The sequence below is a fragment of the Melopsittacus undulatus genome, chromosome 11 (genome assembly GCF_012275295.1).
Source record: "Melopsittacus undulatus isolate bMelUnd1 chromosome 11, bMelUnd1.mat.Z, whole genome shotgun sequence".
Classification (NCBI taxonomy): domain Eukaryota; kingdom Metazoa; phylum Chordata; class Aves; order Psittaciformes; family Psittaculidae; genus Melopsittacus; species Melopsittacus undulatus.
This window is the reverse complement of record NC_047537.1, coordinates 7,703,043-7,721,626: the sequence shown is the minus strand read 5'-3', so window position 1 is coordinate 7,721,626 and position 18,584 is coordinate 7,703,043. Positions and strand designations below refer to the sequence as shown.

General features: G+C 51.7%; 1 protein-coding gene across 1 annotated transcript in view; it reads right to left on the bottom strand.

The window, feature by feature from the left end:
• Positions 1–15,073, bottom strand: part of ASTN2 (astrotactin 2) — a 328,524-nt gene extending 313,451 nt beyond the window's left edge. Inside the window, exon 1 of the mRNA XM_034067350.1 lies at positions 14,737–15,073. Coding sequence (XP_033923241.1) covers positions 14,737–15,073 — 337 coding nt within the window. The remainder of the gene's footprint in view (positions 1–14,736) is intronic.
• Positions 15,074–18,584: the final 3,511 nt, after the last annotated feature.

Genomic DNA, 18,584 nt, shown 5'->3' with positions numbered 1-18,584 from the left:
GAGCAGGGGAACTTTCAAGCGTGCAGATCCTTTTTAGCATGTTAAAGCAGAGAGAAAACCCCAGCTCCTAAGAGGAAAACACATTACAGCCATCAGACTCGACAGCAGCATCCTGCTCTGCCACTGCCCAGCCGTGGGATGAGCTGTCAGCTATAGAAGTGCACGGGGCAACAGCTGTTCCAGCTGGAGAGAAGCAGTTCCTGGTCTGTTCCACTTCTGACTTTATGCTTCCCCTGGTCTCCTTTCTCTGCACCATCAGCCCCCCAGCAGGGTACCAGGGAAGGAGCAGAGAGGGTCTGTCCCTCCCTCCCATTTCCATACAGGAATTTCACCCCACCTTGATAATGCAAACAGGGAGCCTCCCCAGGCTCTTGCGAGCAGTGTGTCAGGAAGATGTACAGAGAAGTGCGCTCACTCAGTCAAGGTCATTTCACAAGTAAATAGCAAAGCCAAGAATCCCAGAACGACTCAAAAGCCTGTGTTTTCCACCAGATGAATCCACACACTCCTGCTTCCTTTAACTGCAAAGATCACAGAGGGAAGCTCTTCCCTCTATCACAGCCAAGAGATGTTCACACCTCCTCAAACCAGATCCCGAATCCCATACACAAGGCCAGGAACCAAGCGGGGAGCATGGAACAAAAGGCAACAAGAAACACACCACCTCAAAACAGCTTGGGAGAGCCTCTCCTTCCTTTGGGAAACACCAAAGCACGGCACTTACATCCCTCATATGGTGCCCCTTTATGCAGCCAGCTATGAGCACCTTCCTGCCCACACTTTTCCGTGATGCAGATAAAGTAAACCCATCTGCATCCATAGCTAACACTCAGATTTGGGAGTGCTGGAACCCAGGACTGACCCATCCAGTGGTCAAACCCTTGGGAGATGCCACAAACCCCATCTGTTCCCTGCCGCCAGGCCTTTGAGGAAGGGGAACAACCTTGCTCCTGGATGGTAACGCTACTGGGAGTGACTGTGCTGGTTCAGAGAAGTTGAAGAGCAGCAGGAGAAAGAAGCAGATGCAGCCAAAAATGCACAGAGATCCCTGGAGCTGGAGCAGTCGCCAAGTTCCTCCCTAACACTTCAAGACTCCCACTCGTCCTCTCCAAGGGCTTGTCAGACTCACATGGCAAAAAATACATGCTCCACACCTACCCGAGCCCAAAGAGAGGAGACCCTTAAATAAATGTGGAATCCAGGCCTGGCAGGGAGACAAAGTTGGGGGCGGAAGGGGAATTTTGGGTGTCTATTTTCTACCAAAGGAACTGCCTGACAGCTCTTCCGCAGCAGACCAGGGCTCGTGGCCCTGTAACTCACACAGCCCCCTCAGACATGGCAAGAGATTGCTTTTCCCCTGGGTATCTGAGAGCGTGCAATGGAAACTAGAGCTCAGCAGGAATAAAACCTCCCATCACTGCAAGCTGAGGCATTTAGGTGGTCATGGAAGGGAAAATCCCAAGACAAGGTGGGTGGTGAGTGCTCAGCATGATGCTTGCCATCCTGGCTGAGAGGAGACGCAGGCAGCCAGCTTAACACAGCCCCACCAGCCACCCAGCACATCTTCTGGTACCCTGCAGCTTCATGGGGTGCAAGGGCTAATCAAGAGGCAAGCAAAGCAAGGTTGTGCTGAGGGACCACAGCCTGATCCAGTGAGACGCAATGTTGGGATGTGGGAGCCAGTCACTGGTAAGAAAGCTGCTGCATGTTATGCAGAGCCTTGGGTGGCATGAGGTCTAGTGTGAGGTGTCCCAGCCCATGGCAGGGGGGTGGAACTGGATGATCTTAAGGCCCTTTCCAAATGTTTCTATGCTAGATACAGCATCACCTACATGACAGTCAAAGCCAGCAGCACCTCGAAGTGCCTTCAGCAGCCCCCAGTGATGGCCACATTTGATTCTGGCCAGGGAAAAGTCCTGTTGAGAGCTGTCTTTCATGCAAACTTTATTATTCTTTTCTTCTTCTTTTAAAAGAATGTGTCAGTTTAAGGTTGTAAAAACCACTTTAATCTTCAAAACAGTGTCACGACTCCCCTTCAGCATCTTCCTAACAATGCTGCGAGATTGGCTTCAAAACAACTTCCCAAACTTAATGTTCACACATACGCTGAACTTTTAAGCTCAGAACTAAGGGCTGCAATGAAACTGGAACAAGCTGCTTCTCTTGAATAAAGACAAGTTTTCCTTTCATCTAGTGCTAATTAACAGAAGCATCCCTCCCTCTGTGCCAGCCCCTGGTCAGTATTACCATGTCCCTGAGACCTCAAAGAGAAAGTTCCATCTTCCCTGTGCATCACACAACGCAGCATCCCTATCAGCAGAGGAGACTTCCTAAAGAGGCAGATGTTATGGGGATGCAGGAGCCCCTCAGGAGCCTCTGTGGACCCTTCCAGCTCGGTCAGAGCACACTGATGCTTATTGCAGCTATGTGCAACCAAGCATCCTGTGGGAATGCAGGAGCAAACCTTCATGAGGTGCTCAAGAGACCTGAGCCCTATTCCTCACCTTATGCTGGCCACATCAGCAGAAGCTGCCAGACAGGATGGATCTTAGCACCCACCAGCACACTATTCTATAGCTATATAGGTTAGATATAGCAAAGAAGTTCTTCCCTGTGAAGGTGCTGAGGCGCTGGCACAGGGTGCCCAGAGAAGCTGTGGCTGCCCCATCCCTGGCAGTGTTCAAGGCCAGGTTGGACACAGGGGCTTGGAGCAAGCTGCTGCAGTGGAAGGGGTCCCTGCCCATGGCAGGGGTTGGAGCTGGATGAGCTTTAAGGTCCCTTCCAACACAAACCATTCTCTGATTCTCCTCGCCCAACCTTTCCCTCTAACCTAGTTCATGCCAGGAATAAGAATCTCCCTGGGCAGCTCCCGAACTGCTGCACACATTTGCATAGAGTTAGAAGAACGGGAGAGCATTGAGCCAGCAGGGGAAACGCTGTATGGCCATTACCAGCCAAATTAAAGCTGTAGTGTGCTCCCCAACCAGGCCCAGAGCACCTCTGCTCTCACCCAGGTCTCACCTGCCCTGCAGCAGCCAGAGCTGAGGCGAGAAGCACCACTACAAATAACAGCTTTCCTTGAATCTAAATTCTTCCTCCACCCAGCAACAGCAAAAGGAGGAGAATATTAACTCCTGCTGGTTTGCCCTGAGGTGCCTTCAGAGCAGTTTTGTAGAGGGATGATCAGAACAAGCAGTGATTAAAAACCACAGCCCCACATCCACAGCAAACCCTTGCTTTTCGAGCTATAGCAGCACTAACATCACCTTCCTCCCTTAACCCGCTCCACTGGTGGGGATGGGGAGCTGCTGGCCCACATCAGCTCCCTGCAGGGGGAACATGCAGAGTACAGGGAGATTTGGGGCACCATTCCCAAGGAAGTGTCCACAGAGCTGTGGACCAGGTATCCATGGACAAATTTGCGTCATTCCTGCTGGAGAGAGGCTCTGGAGCCCCGGGTGTACTAAAATATCAGTTTCATATCCCAAACCAGCCAAGAAGCCTGCAAAGCAGCAGGGAACATGGGCTTAAGGGGGAAATATAGCCAGGAGATGCCAGAGGACTTGATGGTCTTAAAGGTCTTTTCCAACCTAGTTCATTCCATGAAAGGGAAGGCTCTCATGAGGCTCAGCTTTCCCTCAGCATCCACTACACCCCCCCTGTATCTTACCCCAGCACAGCCCAGCCAGGAGGAGGGCTGCAAACAGGATTTTCTCCTCCCGTTTTGCCTTGAAGAGGCTCATTGCAACGTGCTGTAAAACCCCCCACCAGCAAGGAGGGGAAAGGTTTTACAACAGTGTTTAAAGCAAGCCCAGGCAGCAGAGAAAACCTCCCCCAGCACGCACAGCTTTGGGCAGCGCACGCACTCGGAGGGACAGGGAGAGAAGCATTCCCACATGTCCAGCCCATGCAGCACTCTGCCCACATCCCACCTCTGATCCCTGTTCTCACACACACTGGGCCATGGTGTGGTAAGGAACAGCTTGTCAGCCTAGCAGCAACGGCGGCTGCGACAGAAGCAGCATCACATCGGGTACAAGGCGCAGCATCTCTTGCGAACCACTGCTCCAGCAAGACCCCGCACTGGCTACGAGCAGCCCCTACAGGCAGCGTCATCCCCAACCTCCCTCCAGTACCACTGGAGAATGGATTTCCTCCTCCAAGGCAGCAGGAGGCAAGGAGCACGGTGAGGACAACTGGGCTGCTGGTCTGGGAGAGCAAGGAAAGGAGGAAACCAGCGCTGGATGGGATAAGATGTGAAGCAATGTAATGGAGTTTGTGTCTTCCAGCAGCTCCGGTTTCTGGAGTGGTGTTAAAAGGCAAGGCTGGTGCTATATCATTAAATACACTTCTAGCCCCTCTGATCGTGCTCAGACAAAATAAAACCAGGCTGACATGGTTGTTGATCAAGCACGAAACTGCAGCAACAACAGTAAGAACAACCATCAAACTCTGTTACCTTTCTGATATTCAATCAATAATGAAGGCATTATTATCCAGGATCCATTAAATAGGCTGGCAACACAACATCCCGTTCCTAGTGGCCCTAGGAACCATCTCAGTGGGACCAAGGGAAGGAGGCTCAGGGCCAAGCATGAGAAGGCTTGGAGCCTCCGATGCCAGAGTAAACAGATGCAAAGGCTGGTGTGCTTTCAAGGTGTCCCTTCTCCATCCCAGGGTGCCCACAGCAATTCCCATACTCATATGTGACAAAATAACCTCCCTCACATGTGTTTCCCCTTCATACTCGAGGACCCCAGCCTGGCAGGCACCTCAGCCCTGTGGTCACCCTGCATCCTGCATCCTCTGTGCACCAGGATGCTCTTAATGAGAACACGTAACGGCTGCTTCTGATTTTACAGTTTGTTTATAGCATACATTTGAGGAGCTACACAGGGTGGGAAAATACATCCCATAAACAAACTGCTAAACAAAACAGGCTAAGTGTATACCACTCCAAACAAAAATAGACTCAAGCTAACCTCCGCTTTTCAAGCATATGCCTCCGATGACAGCTTCATTTAGTGCCCTTTATCCCACTTCCAGTCTTGATTTTAAGGCTTTGCCAGCATCAATGGCAGCTTCCAACACCTCCCACAGCTCCAGGTAAGCCAAGATGAATATAAACCCAGTTGGAGCTGGACACCACCGAGAGTGACCGGGGCAAAAGGCTTCATCGCCCTGCTGAGCCCCCAGCATCAGCCCAGATGTTGCCAAGGGCTGTAAGACATGGACACGATGGGGACAGAAGGGGACATGGGGGGACAACAGACTTGCCCCCATGCTCATCAGCTGAACTCTGCCACCCTGCTGATGCCCAGGAGCCATTTCCCAAGCACTCCAACTTTCTCATCCCTGTTCCTGAGGCTGCACAGGGGGGCACATTCCCCTGCAAATGCTTCTTCTGCTGAAGAGCCAAAGCTGTTGAAGCTGCGTGAAAGTAATTCCCTCCTATTGCCCCAGGAAGAATATTTCTTTGCTGGTTTTGCATAACAGCTACATGGTTTTCCTTTTCCTCCTGAGAAACTCCGGCTTAGAATAGAACACCTGGCACAGCCCTAGTCCAGGATCAGGCTTCATAATGTCCCCCCTGCAAGGGGAAGCAGGGGGGAGACACACATGCTACTGCAGAGATTAGACCGCCGCCTTTCCTGATAACATTCAGTCACCCTGACAGGCTGCAGCACACCGAGTTTGTAAAGCTCCTTGGGAATCCTTCAAGATGAAAGGTACAGTATGATACGGATGTATTATATCCATGGGCTTTGTTACAGCACACATTTCCTCGCATGGTTTTATTGCTAGAACACAAAGTTCAGCCGAAGCCCAGGGGCTCTTCAGGTGACGAATGCAGCCCTGCAGCCCTCCTCCTGCTCCGCAGGGTATGAAAAATGCTGAAGCCCCAGTGTGAATGTGGTAGATGGAGCAGGCAGCACCCTTTCAGCAACAGCAGGAAAGGACCTGCCTGCACAGATAAAGCTAATGTCATCACTGCTCGATGTGCTTTCACCATATCTCACTCCCAAAGACACCCATTAGGTCCCCAAAATGCCACTGCCATGATCAGCTCCTCTGCAGCATCCTTCCTCTCCAGCCAGACCTATAGCACAGCTTCCAGTCGCAAAGGCCATCCATCCCCATAAGGGACATGAGTTAAGCCTACCTTAAGTGGTACCCAGTGCCAGCATCCCCTGTGAGACCCTGAGCTGCACACCCTGAGCACCTCCTCCAGACAGAAGATGATGGGAGGTGTTTGCCACATTCAGTGGGTGGCCCTGGGGCTGGAGGAGCCCAGACCACACCAGAGCCTGGACCAGCAACAGCCCCAGCCTGGTGTGGATGGCACAGAAGAGAAGAACAGGAAGGTGCATCCACCTTTTGGATCACTTTCCCTTGCACCTCGCTCCTCTTGGGCACCTCTCTCTGCCCATATTTCCTCAAGACATCAGAGACAGAGGAACAAGGATGCCACAAGACTCAGAGAAGCCTGGAAAGAATCCCCTGGGAATGTTACAGGACAGGAAAAGAGTTTAACCCCCTCTAATTTAAACAGATGAGAGATACAAAGGACAAGAAAGAAGTGTGATGGGGGTAGAAGGAAAAGGGACATCTCAGAATGTCCCAATAAGCCCCGAAGCTCTCCAAGGCCACCTCCAATGCTGAACCCATCACAGAGGTGACTGCTCAGAGGCAGCAAGCCAAGGTGAAGGGTTTTCCACCTCCCTCCAACCACACAGGGCAGCCTGTACAAAGCAGGGCTGAGTAATTGAGAGCGAGGTGGGAACAACTGGCAGCATCTGGAGCCCCTTCACCTTGGGAAGCCTATCTGAGTGGGAAACTGCCCCAGAGAGCAGATCTCACTCAGTGCATGAGTGGTTGGTTAGGTCAGAGCCATCAACTTCTACCCCAGCTCCTATCAGAGCAGCAAAAGCAACAGCAAGACAGCACATGTGAGCAGAGGTAGAGGCTTTTCAGCCTCACACACAGACCTGGTGCTCTCTGGTAGAACAGCATCAGGTCCTGGGCTGCAGAGAACATGCTCTGCTCCAGCCCTGCTCCAGCACACAAATTGCCCTCCTGTGTTTGCCATCCTGCTGACACAGGAGCATCGAGAAGCTGATGCTACCGAGCAGCTGGCTAGAGGCAAAAGAAAATCATTTCCTATGCTGTTGCCAACTCCTATTTGCTGTCACTTGATCCCATATTTTAGGGATGTGCTGCACTCCCTGGAACGCCAATTGCTGGAAAACCAGAAAGAGCAGCAAGGGAAGGCTATGGGCTGTGAACAGCCTTGGGACAGACACAGCCACGACTGCGGCAGCCGCAGGCACACTGCAATGCCAGCTCTGTTAGGTGAGTGCTTGGGGTGGGCAGGGAGCTCAGGGCATGCAGGGCCTCAGCACAGGAAAGGTCACCCCACTGCCCTATGGAAAGATAGAAGGGAGGGGAAAAGGAAAAAGAACCAAAGCCCCAAAGGTATGGACAAAGCTGAGTTATGGTGAAGATGCTCATGGCCAGCAGAAGGGCTGGGAGCAAACTTGGGTCTCCTGCACCCAGTTACACAGTCACAGGGTTATGGGCTTCACACCCACAGTTAATCCATGAGGTCTTTGCAGCCAGTGCCCCTGCATCAGTATATCTCATCAGACCTGGAGAATGAAAGGTACCAAACAACCAGCCCATCCCCAAAGGCAGCCGGAACCTGGCATCCTCTCTGCCACTCAAGGCTGGGCAAGTGCAGCCATGCAATTTCTGCCTTGCAATTGCTGTCTCACTCCTGTGCCCTGGGAGAGCAGGTGATGGTGTGTGCGAGGTGCTAGGCCCAGCGGGTGCCCTCTCCAAGCACAGCAGCTCTCCTCTGCCTGCAGAGAGATGCACCACTAACCTTCACCAGCTCACAGGTTCACTCCCATGCATATGCCTGGGAGCAACACCATCAGCTCAGTAATCTCCCTAAATGCAGCAGTTACCAGGTGACTGGGGAAAAATCCCTTTTACTGCTGATGCTGCTAATGGAAAATTTCTCCCCTTTTGCCACTGCTTTCAAAGCCAGTTGTGGTTTCATACAGACTTTGTCTTGCTCGGAGCCCAGAGAGGTGAAAGCACAAAGGGAGAGTGCAAGACTGGTGGGGAACAGATAATGAGAAACAGAGGGGAACTCTGATACTTCTGTCTTCCTCTTCATCCCCAGTGGCTCCAAGTCTTATCTGCCCCATCTTCTCTTAGGCAGTCACAACCCAGCCCCCTGCAAGGAATCCCTCCTTCCTCTCTGGACCACAGTGGGATAAACAGGCTGGATGCATCCAAAAGCAGCGCTTCTTGCATGGTGCACAGGGAAGATGCCCAAAGGGATCAATGGGCCAAAATCATTTACTCTGTGATTATTTTTCCCCAGGAGACAACCAGAAAGCCTCACCCAGTCAGTGCAATGCGACAACGAAGAACACTGCTCATCCCCTCCACATGCCATTCTGCATCTTCAATACCATTAAGTGTCTCCATACTGTCTGGACACTAGAAACCTTAACTGCATTAGCTGAGACCCAAGCAGCAGCACAAGCATTCAATTCTTTTAAGTGGCACCATTTCTTAAGCTGGTTGTGCACAAGAATCATTTCTGCTCAATGCTGTCACCCACCCCACACACAGTGACAGGGCAAGACGGTGAAGAAGCTTGGGATGACTGGCTGAGGCTCATCATTCCTTATTTCAGATGGTTACAACTGGAGGAGGACACTCCTGACATGCAGACGATGAAAGGCTTCAATCAAGGCATTTCCATTTTCTTCCCTTCTCCTTTCACTCTCCAACCACGCTCTATAAGGCATTTTGGTGTGAAGGTAGGTGTTTCTCAAGCCACCTGCAACTGCTAACATATGTGTCAACGTAGTGTAGGATCAATACCTCGTCTTTCCCACAAGTGGCATCAATCCATTCGCTTCCTGTCCCACATCTGAACTCGTTACACCAATAAAGCCCAAGGCTCAGCCCCATTTCACAGGCAGCCAACCCCACACATCAGCAGGGCAGCACAAAGGCTCGCCCATCACACTGCTGGATTCACCCTTTAAGGACTCGGAAAGGAAAAGGCAGCACGCTTTGGAGGTGATGTCCACGTGCATGGTGGCACTCGGTCCCTCACCTCCCTATGCAAACGCAAGCTCCCCACTTCATCGTGGAGAAAAGGACATTTTTTGTCCCAGCAGGAGCGCAATAAGAGCCCCTGGCACAGCAACACCATGGAAAACCCATTGCCATCACACAGGAGCAAGGGGGGGGGGGGGGGGGGGGGCAGAGGGATCACCAGCTGCATCCTCCTCCAGCTACTCCAGCCTGATAGTTCAGCTGCAGCAGCAGGCTCCTCTCTCTATAGTTAATCTTCTGTTGCCACTAGCTGGTCAACACGGGTACTCATGGAAAGCAGCAGCTCCCTGCGTGCATCCTGCCACTCACTCAGATTCACAGCTTTAACTGGGATTTTCACCCCAGGAAATATCAAAGACAAAGCAAAATCCCTGCAAATCCATACCCCGCTGTGCTGGACAAGCCACGTTCAACCTTGTCATTGGGGAGGGAAATGGTCACCTGAGGACTGACCCATTTTATGGGCATTTTGTGCATACAACTCTCTCCTACAGAGTTCACCTCTCCTGCAACAACAGCAGGAAGGTCTGGGCCTCAGGACCCACATCACCAGCACCCCAACCTGGGCTCTCCTTCCTTCTCTTCCCAACTACAAGAACCCATCAGCCATCACATAGCCACAGAAGGAGGGGAGGAAACTGCTACCAAAAGGCATTCCCTCTTTCTACACCCTCCTCAGGCAGCTCTGACCATGGGGAACCTGGCCCAGACCCCATGGCCATGAGCAGATGCAGATGGACATGAAGGGGAAGGGAAGCAGCCCCTGCTCTCAGGGCTACATCTCCCCCCAATCCCTATCCCAAGGAGCATCTCATCTTCACTGTACCACCTTGCTGAGGTTTTGGGTCTCTTTCTGCTTGCCTGGTGGGAGATGTGACTCTTTACCCTTTGGAATACCTTGGAAACAAACAGATAAATAATAATAATAATAAAATAATAACAACCCAACACCTGATTGGGTTTGTTTGATCAAACCTCTGTCCGGATCAGCCCTTCAAGTCTACCAGGAGGTAGTTAACAGAAAAGGGAGGTGTTGAAACCAAACTCTGCTCATTGGCTTATCTCTGCAGAAACACCCCAGTTTTCAGATGTCATGCCCTGATGAGGCGAGTCTCAAAGCTGTCACGCTCCCTCTCCATTACCCACATGATGCTGCTCCACACCTCATGGACCACCAATCAGAGGACGATGCTTCTGAATAGTAGTATTAACAGCATCACTGGCACCCAGGTGACCCTTCAGCCTCTCCACCCCACAGGGTGGCAGAACCTGTGTTTCCAGACAACACAGTAAACTCAATCCACAAGGAACTAAGGGCTTTCCCTTATTTTAGCGCCCTAAAGAGGGGGGGAAGTTCAGGTCACAAGATGGCTTTGGGAAAAGTTAAGCAAGAAGATAAAAGTGGCAGCGAACTGCAGAGGAGCTGTGTGGTTTCGGGAGGTGGGGGTTAACCATCATCAAGGGCCACATTGGGACACCAGTAATGAAGATGCACAAGCCCCTTTACTGACAACCACTGAAACAAAGCACCTGGTAGCACTGCAGCTGCCTGTCACACAGCATCCATTAAAGCCATTTATGAGAAGTGTGTAGTAAACTGTTCTTATGCAAGCTACTACCGGCTAAGAGCGGTGGTGAAAATTTGTCTGCCTCTTTCCCTCTCTCTCCTCTCTCTCTATATATATATCTGCTCACACATAGACAGAGCTCATCTAAATTAGCTCGGAAGCTAACTGCTTCATTCCCTGAATTGCACTTAAGGCAGGCTACGCTGCTGGTGGAGCAGCTATTGTACAGAACACATGGCTGCTGACTAAATCAAGATACATACCTTAGAGAGACCTCATTGTACAAGAATAAAGTCAATGATAGGCTGCACCATTTGCCAGCGTAACAGTAGAAGAATTAGAGGAGGGGAAAAAAGAAGACCACAGAGCATCAGTTGTACCCAAGGTTAAGGAAAGGGCAGGATGCTTTTTCAGGAAAAGGGATGCACAGTGATTCGTAACACACCAGAGACAGTTACATTTGTCATTTCCTGCCACCTCTGTGTTGTGCTGGGTGATTTTACAGCAAGGGAACTGGGGGTAGGGGGAGAAACATCCTTCTTGCCTCCAACGCAAGGGAGCAAAAATAAACCCAGGCGTAGGAAATAGAGAAACACCCCAGTGAAGAAGGCACGGGGAGCAAACCCGCGCTGCCCCGAGCTGCGTAAGCAGCAGGTCCCTGCATCCGGGAAGGATGCAACAAGGAAACAAAGTTTTCCACCTCTGTTAGGGGAGGATGAAGCCACATTCCCTCCTGGGCTTCCCGTCTGCTTGCAGGAGGCTGCGTGCAGGGGGTGTGCAGGCAGGGAGGGCTCCCGGCAGAGCAGATGCTGCTGATGGAGCATCTCCAGGCTCCCACCACCCCCTAGTGGGCTCCCGCACGCTTCCCACATGCATCCCGCATGCATCCCACACGCTTCCCAGGACCCACAGCTCACAAAGGTGAGCAAATGGATGCTGCTCCAAGTGTACCACAGGGGCAAGGGCTGGCTGCTTTGGGACGTCCTAGTGTTGCCTTCTCCTTTCACCCCACTCAGGCAGCGGCTCCTGCAGACCAGGCGGGAATGCAACCCTGGAGGCTCCCTCACTGTGTGCTTACACTGAAATGAATGGACTTATATTGCCAGGGAACAGAGAAAGTTGCTTCCTCCCTAGAGGAATCCTTTAAGAAGGACACAGGGCATGTGCATCAGCAACTGACTCAGAGCATCCAGCTCCCCAGCCTGCTTTAACCTGGCCTGTCCTTAACAAGAACCAGCAGCAGCTGTGGCGCTCAGGGACATGGTTCAGTGAAGGATTTGGCAGTGTTTGCTTTCCAGTTGGACTCAGTGATCTTTTCCAACCTACAGGATTTCATGACTCCAAGTTTCACACTGCTGCAGACACGGCTCTGGCACCTGCCAGCCTTTAGCTACAAATCCTTTGTGTTAAGAGAGGGATGAGATGCATGAGAACCACCCCAGCATCAAGGGATTTACTAAGCCAAGACTTGCTGAGCAGGTCCAGAACTATAAAGCGCCTGCTTAAACACAGCTCATTGCTTAAACCGCCTCACCACCACCCAGCAAAGCAAGGCTTTATTTTGTGCTTCCTGGCCTGGAAAGACTTCTGAGCCCTGCAGAATAGTGTGGCCTCGATTAATTCTCAACTTATTTCACTTCAGAGTCTATTTCATCAGCACCAGCTCTGCCTCCTTTGTGCTTTTCTTCCTATTTTTCCTTCTGAAGTCCCTCCAGGATGCCATCCAGGGCAGCTTTAGGAGCTCCTCCTACCCCACCCTCACCCCCCGCCCCCAAGAGGCCAGAACAGGGTCTGTGCTAGCAGCAAGAGCCTGCACTCGCAGACATTTAGGAGCCCTCAACACATTGCAATTAGCAGGACATCAGCTCTTCCTAAGCTCAGGCCCCGACAGACACTGAACATTCAGCAACACACATAAACACGTATCAGCATCAGAAATCAGGTACCAATGAAGCCTATGGAAGATTTTGACAAAGAGAAGCCTGTGTTTAAAGCAAACCCTACCCCAAGTCACTCCAAAGTCGTTCAACCTCCCACATGTAAAGTGATTTTCACCTCCCAGAGCCCATTACAAGGTGGCAGCAGCTCTCGGGCTCCCAACTGCTGCTGAACTTAGAAAGGATGCAGGGGTTAGAAACCACTACAGCAAACCCAGCCTCCCTCCTGCCCTCGAAAGCAGCAATCCTCCAAAGCACTCCCCCAGAAGAGTTAACAGCGAGGCAGCCTCAGTTGCCACATCAGGAGATGGGAAGAAATGCAACAGATTTGAAATATCAGAGCATCCACAGCAATTCATGAGCTAGACCTTGGGGAAGGACAAGTGTTGTAGCTTCTCTGGAGGCAACGTGCTGATTAATTTCAGGACCGTGATGAAGCCATCCCACCATGGGCAAAGCTTCCATTTATCTTCCAATCTGCCTGATGCCTGTGGGCTCAGGGAAACAGGAGGGGACGTTTGGGGTCTTTTATCCATGAAAGGACAGCAAAAAAGCCATAGTTTGGCACAAAGCATACTGCATATTTAAGAGTATGCACATAACCAATATGCCAGGCAAGCAAAAGGGAATATTTTAGACCAAGATGTAGTCCTTTTACTGGCAGTCACTCACAGAAGTAGGATTTGCTATAGAAGCTCATGCCTCTGATCTATCAAGACTGATTTCTCTCCTCCAACTCGAGCTGTTAACTAAGCTACACACAGAGGGGGTTTCTTTGCCTTCTGCGTGCCATTCACACCCTGTCCCTGAAGAAACCCTACTCTCATCTGAGAAATCAACTCCTTGAACCATGAAACTTCTTGTTACTTTTAATCACTGGAAGGTAAATGTCATCCCTACTGCACCAAACCTCTGATGCTTCACTTTGTATGCCTTAGAATTGACTCTCTGGTTTGTATGGGATTTTTGCAGTTGACCGACCCCGTCTAAGGAAGTCACGCTGCAAAGCCAGACCCCAAGCAGCATCATCAACTTATGTATCATAGGTGCTTGATACAAGAAAGCTTCACAGAAGGTAAACCAATACGACTGGGAGGCTCAAAGAGTTATTTCGCTTCCCTGGTACATTGTAGCCAGTGAAAAGCTGCTCCCTCTGCAAGGTATGGGAAGGGAGCAGGGGCACACCTCAACACACAGATGCACACAGGGCGATGCCCTGGAAAGCGCAACCCTGAGGTGTCCAGCAGTATCTCAGACCCAAACTTAAGCAGGTATCCCAGTTATCCCTGCTTCAGACACCACAAAGCAAGGAAGCTGGTGGATAAACAAGAGATCAAGACAAAACCTTCGGTGACCTGGCAAACTAAACACCACCCTGTCCATACAGCATTCCGCACCGTTCCCTTGGAGGGTCCCCAGCCTGATTCAGGCTTGGAAAAGGCTAAAAGTGCCAAGCAGTAGCTCGGGCACCCGGTCGAGACACCAGGATCCGGCGTCAAGATGAAAGTACGACGCCAGAATTATTCCTAGTCCCATCCCCCTCGCCACAAAAGCTGAAACAGGAGGAAAGTCTGCAGGCGTTCGCTACAGACCCAGGCGCTGGAGTTGTGCGTGAAGCAAGAGCCAGCTCCGAGAACTGAGACGAAAGCGTTTATAAAATTAGGCTCTGGTAGATAAAAACCAGCCTCTCCCGTCCTCCCAGGCTCGGGGTACCTCCTGCAGGGCTACCCGTCCAAGTTGGAGCCCCAGAGGCAGCACCCATCACTTTACACCCTGAGCAAGATGCTTGACTCCCAGGGCTCTCCAGAGGTAGCAGCAGCCCTCAGGCCCTGCTAAAAAATCCCTCCCCAGCAGGAAATAAACCCCAAACCAACCCGGGCGCAGCAAGGGCAGGGTTACAGAGCTCCAAACCCCCAGCAGGCTGCCCGCGGTGAGGGGATGGGGAACAGAAACCCTGCTGTACAGCTCGGAGCCGGCTGCCCGCCCGGGGATGCTCCGGTACCGGTGACGGTGCGGGATGGGAGGGGGGACACGGAACGTCGGGATAGAGGGACACTGCCGGGACGGGGCGGGACTTGGGTGCCTACCGAGGGTGAAGAAGGGCAGCTCGGTGTTGTCCAGGTCATCCTGCACGGCGACGCGGCCGGGCAGCTCGCTGCGGACGAAGAGCAGCAGGCGGGAATCGGCGGCGGCAGCAGCAGCGGCGGCGGCAGCGGGCGGCGGGGCCCCGCTCCAGCTGATATCGTTCTCCCGGAGCACCGGCAGCGTGGACACCGTGACCGTCTTCACACGGCAGGGACCGGGGGGCTCCCGCGACGACGCCGCTGCTGCCGCCGCCGCCGTTCCGGGCCCGCCGCGCATCAGCCCCGGCAGCAGCAGCAGCAGCACCAGCGGTGCGGCGGTGAGGCGGTGCGGGGCGGCCATGCCGGGCCGGAGCCAGGCGCTAGAGCCGCGGCGAGGGGAGGCGAGCGGAGCCGGGCGCACTGAGCCGCCCCAGCCCGCCGCCGCCGCCCGGCTCCGCTCCGCCTCCCGCTCCGCCCCGCCGCCGCTCCCCGGACGCGGACCCGGCGCCGATGAGCCCCGCGGTGCCCCCCGTGCCTCTTCCCTCCTTCGCTGCTCAGCGAATCCAGCGTTTTCCCTGCCTATCCCACCGCCAGGCACCCGCGGGCTGACTCTCGCAGGCAGCGCTGAGAGGTGCCTCCTCTCAGCTTTAACTAGTTACTGCCCTTTCCCAAGGGAATAGGCACCTCCCGAGCGCAGGGCACACAAGGAGATGGTTTGCAGCGACAAGCCCGGAGCACACAAAGTGGTGACTTACAACAAGGACTATTTTGACATGGTCTTTAAGAGACAGTGGTTAAATGGGAGCTAGAGGGGTAAATGAGGCTGAGATCTGATCAAGTTCCTATATCCCTCTATCCATCCTCCAGTGCCATACGAGATCTGGAATTGGTGCTTAAAGACAAACCAGGCGAATTGCACGACCGCCTCAAACAACCACAGAGCCAAATGGCTCTTCCAAGCTGGAATGATGAGGATTCATTTGGAGGCAAACTCAGTCCCTGCAGGCCACATGGAGGCAGGTCAACCTAAGCCCCACATGAACATGCCCGCAGCTGGGCATGACTAACAGTGAGGAGGCAGCCTACGGTAGTTATGAGTCAACGACTCAAAACAGTTTCCTACTGTCTGCTGAACTACCTGGTTTCATTTGTAGACCTACATGTAAAAGAAGATGTCAAAACCCAAACAATGCAGGCTCAACGCTCAGGCTTGTGTTACTGACACAAGCTAATTAGGAGCCATTCATCACATGCCTATTGAAGCAAAACAGCTTTGAGATACGCAGGTTATCAAGCGTTAAAACCACAACATGGGCAGAACAGCAAAGAAGGTGAAATGCAGCAAACACCCTGAGCTGTGCTTCCAGCGTCAGGCCCGGCTCCAGCTCACAGCCTTGACAAGAGTTAACACCCTGGTGCAGGAGTGTTGGTGCCTGCTTCCAGCTGGGAATACAGACTAAGTGCCCACCAGCAAAGAGGCAACGAGTTATAAAACATCTAATGTGGGGCCGCAGCTCTGCCTAACTGGGAGGGAAGATGTTTCCAGGCATGTTGGAAACAGAAAATCAAATAAAAATGCAGTCCTAAGTGTCAGCTGTTGGATGGGAAAACTAATAGCAGAAAAAGTGGGAAAGGATGGATTTTAGACGTCGCAGCTGTCAGTACAGGCACTGATTTCCAGGCATTATCAGCACATGTTGTGATTTCCTTTCCCTAGTTTCAGAACTTCTTCTAGGCAAAAGATGAGGCACAAGCTCTTCCCTGGGAGGGTGCTGAGGCACTGGCACAGGGTGCCCAGAGAAGCTGTGGCTGCCCCATCCCTGGCAGTGTTCAAGGCCAGGTTGGACACAGGGCAGCTGCTCCAGTGGAAGAGGTCCCTGCCCGTGGCAGGGGTTGGGGCTGGAGGAGCTTTAAGGTCCCTTCCAACAGAAACCAGTCTGGGATTCTATGGGAAAAGCAAGGCAGCTCTGCTGCATAGATATGCAGAATGACACACTAGAAGGCAGTGTGCCTGAAAAGTACTTTTTTAATGGCTTTTTTTAGAACAGGAAATCCCAAAAAAGAAAAACACCTATTTCTGTGTAAAGCCCCATCCCAATTACTCAGACCTCCCTGTAGCCACTTTTCTGCAGTGCTGTGCATGTGCAAGTACCTGGAGACTTTTTTTGATGTCAGGTACCAGGGGATTTTGGCTGGGGGCTATCCTAGGATGGGAGTGGGATCCAGAGATACCTCCTGCTGTCACAGTGTGCTTTGGAGTGTGGGGGTTTCTTCCTAGACTGGTTTGTGTTGGGAGAGACACGAAGCCTAAGAACTCATTTCAATCTCCACTCTGGCAGGTTAAAGCCATTCCTTTTGTCCTGTCCCTACAGGCCCTTGTCCAAAGCCCCTCTGACAACCTCCTTTAGGTTCTTCTGTTGTTTTTAACATGGATCCACCTAAATTGGAGGGGAGGGTACACGCTTTATGTATACCCAGAGTTTCTCGGATCTACCATATGCCATCAAGCAAGGAGAAATGCTTTTCAGGGTTTAGAGCTGGAAAGCAACCATCAGCAGGCACATTGAAATGCCTTCTTTGCTGCTGACTGACTCTGGGCAAGTCCTGAGACATCAGAAAGCAGAGCTAGGAGGGAGCTGGAGGGCTCAGCTTGTCTGTGCCCCTGCCCAAAGATCTGAGCAGTTCCACATGCACCATTCAATCCTGTTTTGCCTTGCTGTCTGTATTCATCAAGCACTGTTCACAGCTGCCCTCAGAGAAGCACGCTGAGGTTTCTGCAAGCCCTCCTGTACACGCATGGACACAACAATAAAAAAGCATGTTCTGCAAACCCCTCCCTTCAAATAGGTACATTGGGCTTCAATTTACCTGAGAGTTTTCCCAGTATAAATACAAATCTCTGCTCATGTATTTTTTGGAAGAAAAGGATGTAACCTGCTTTTTAGTTCCAAAGAATGGAGCTAAACAAAACCTCACTGTTGGAAAACCACCAATGACATTTCTAACGGGGAATAAGTTTTAGTCCTGATTTAAAACTAAAGTAAGAGGTTTTTATTACCACCGTCATTCCCCATCCCCCCCAAAGCAGCATTCAACAGAGAAGTAAACGGCACAAAGTAAAACACTTCACACTGACAAAGTTCCACTTGCCAGCAAAACAGTCTAGGAAGACTTACAGAAGCGCACTTAAACTTGCTAATTTCAGGATGCTTTGAGTCCATACAAACTGTGGATTTTCAAGCCAATTGCATCGTTCATAACCCAGATGTGTATTTGTAAATAAGGCCCATTTTGAACATCCTTTTCTTGTACTTTATGGATCCAGCCTTCCCTCAGCTGACTGCCAAACCATTGATTTCAATAGCACCGGGGCTGGGAAACCAGCAAAATCTGCTGCTCCCAGCCAGAGCTCTGGGACCAAAATGGAAATCATCTTACAAGTGCAAATGCATTACACTGACAAGACCCATCTGGGTAGGGTGTGATGGGGGGGGGGATCTGACAGGTTGTCAGGAGACACCAGCTCTATTATCACCTCAGCTGCTCACTGAGTGTGCCACTCAGGGGGCAAATCCCTTGGGCACTCCTGAGATTTGTGCCCTCTTACATAGAGAAAGTCAAAATCATTTGTTACCATAGTAAAGATACAGAAATTGGTTAAGTCCCAAATGTGGGGGTTTCAGTACAAAAAGCACATTCTCAGCATGAGCTGGGAGTTTCTTCACTATGGAGCAGCAATAGTGTGGCTGTTATCAGGTAGAGCAGCCTTTAGAAACAGAGCATATGCTGCATCATGCGAACTGTGACTACACTGAACTATGCCTACCTTCTGTCTGCATCTGCCTACGTCCAGTCCCAATATTCACCTGAGT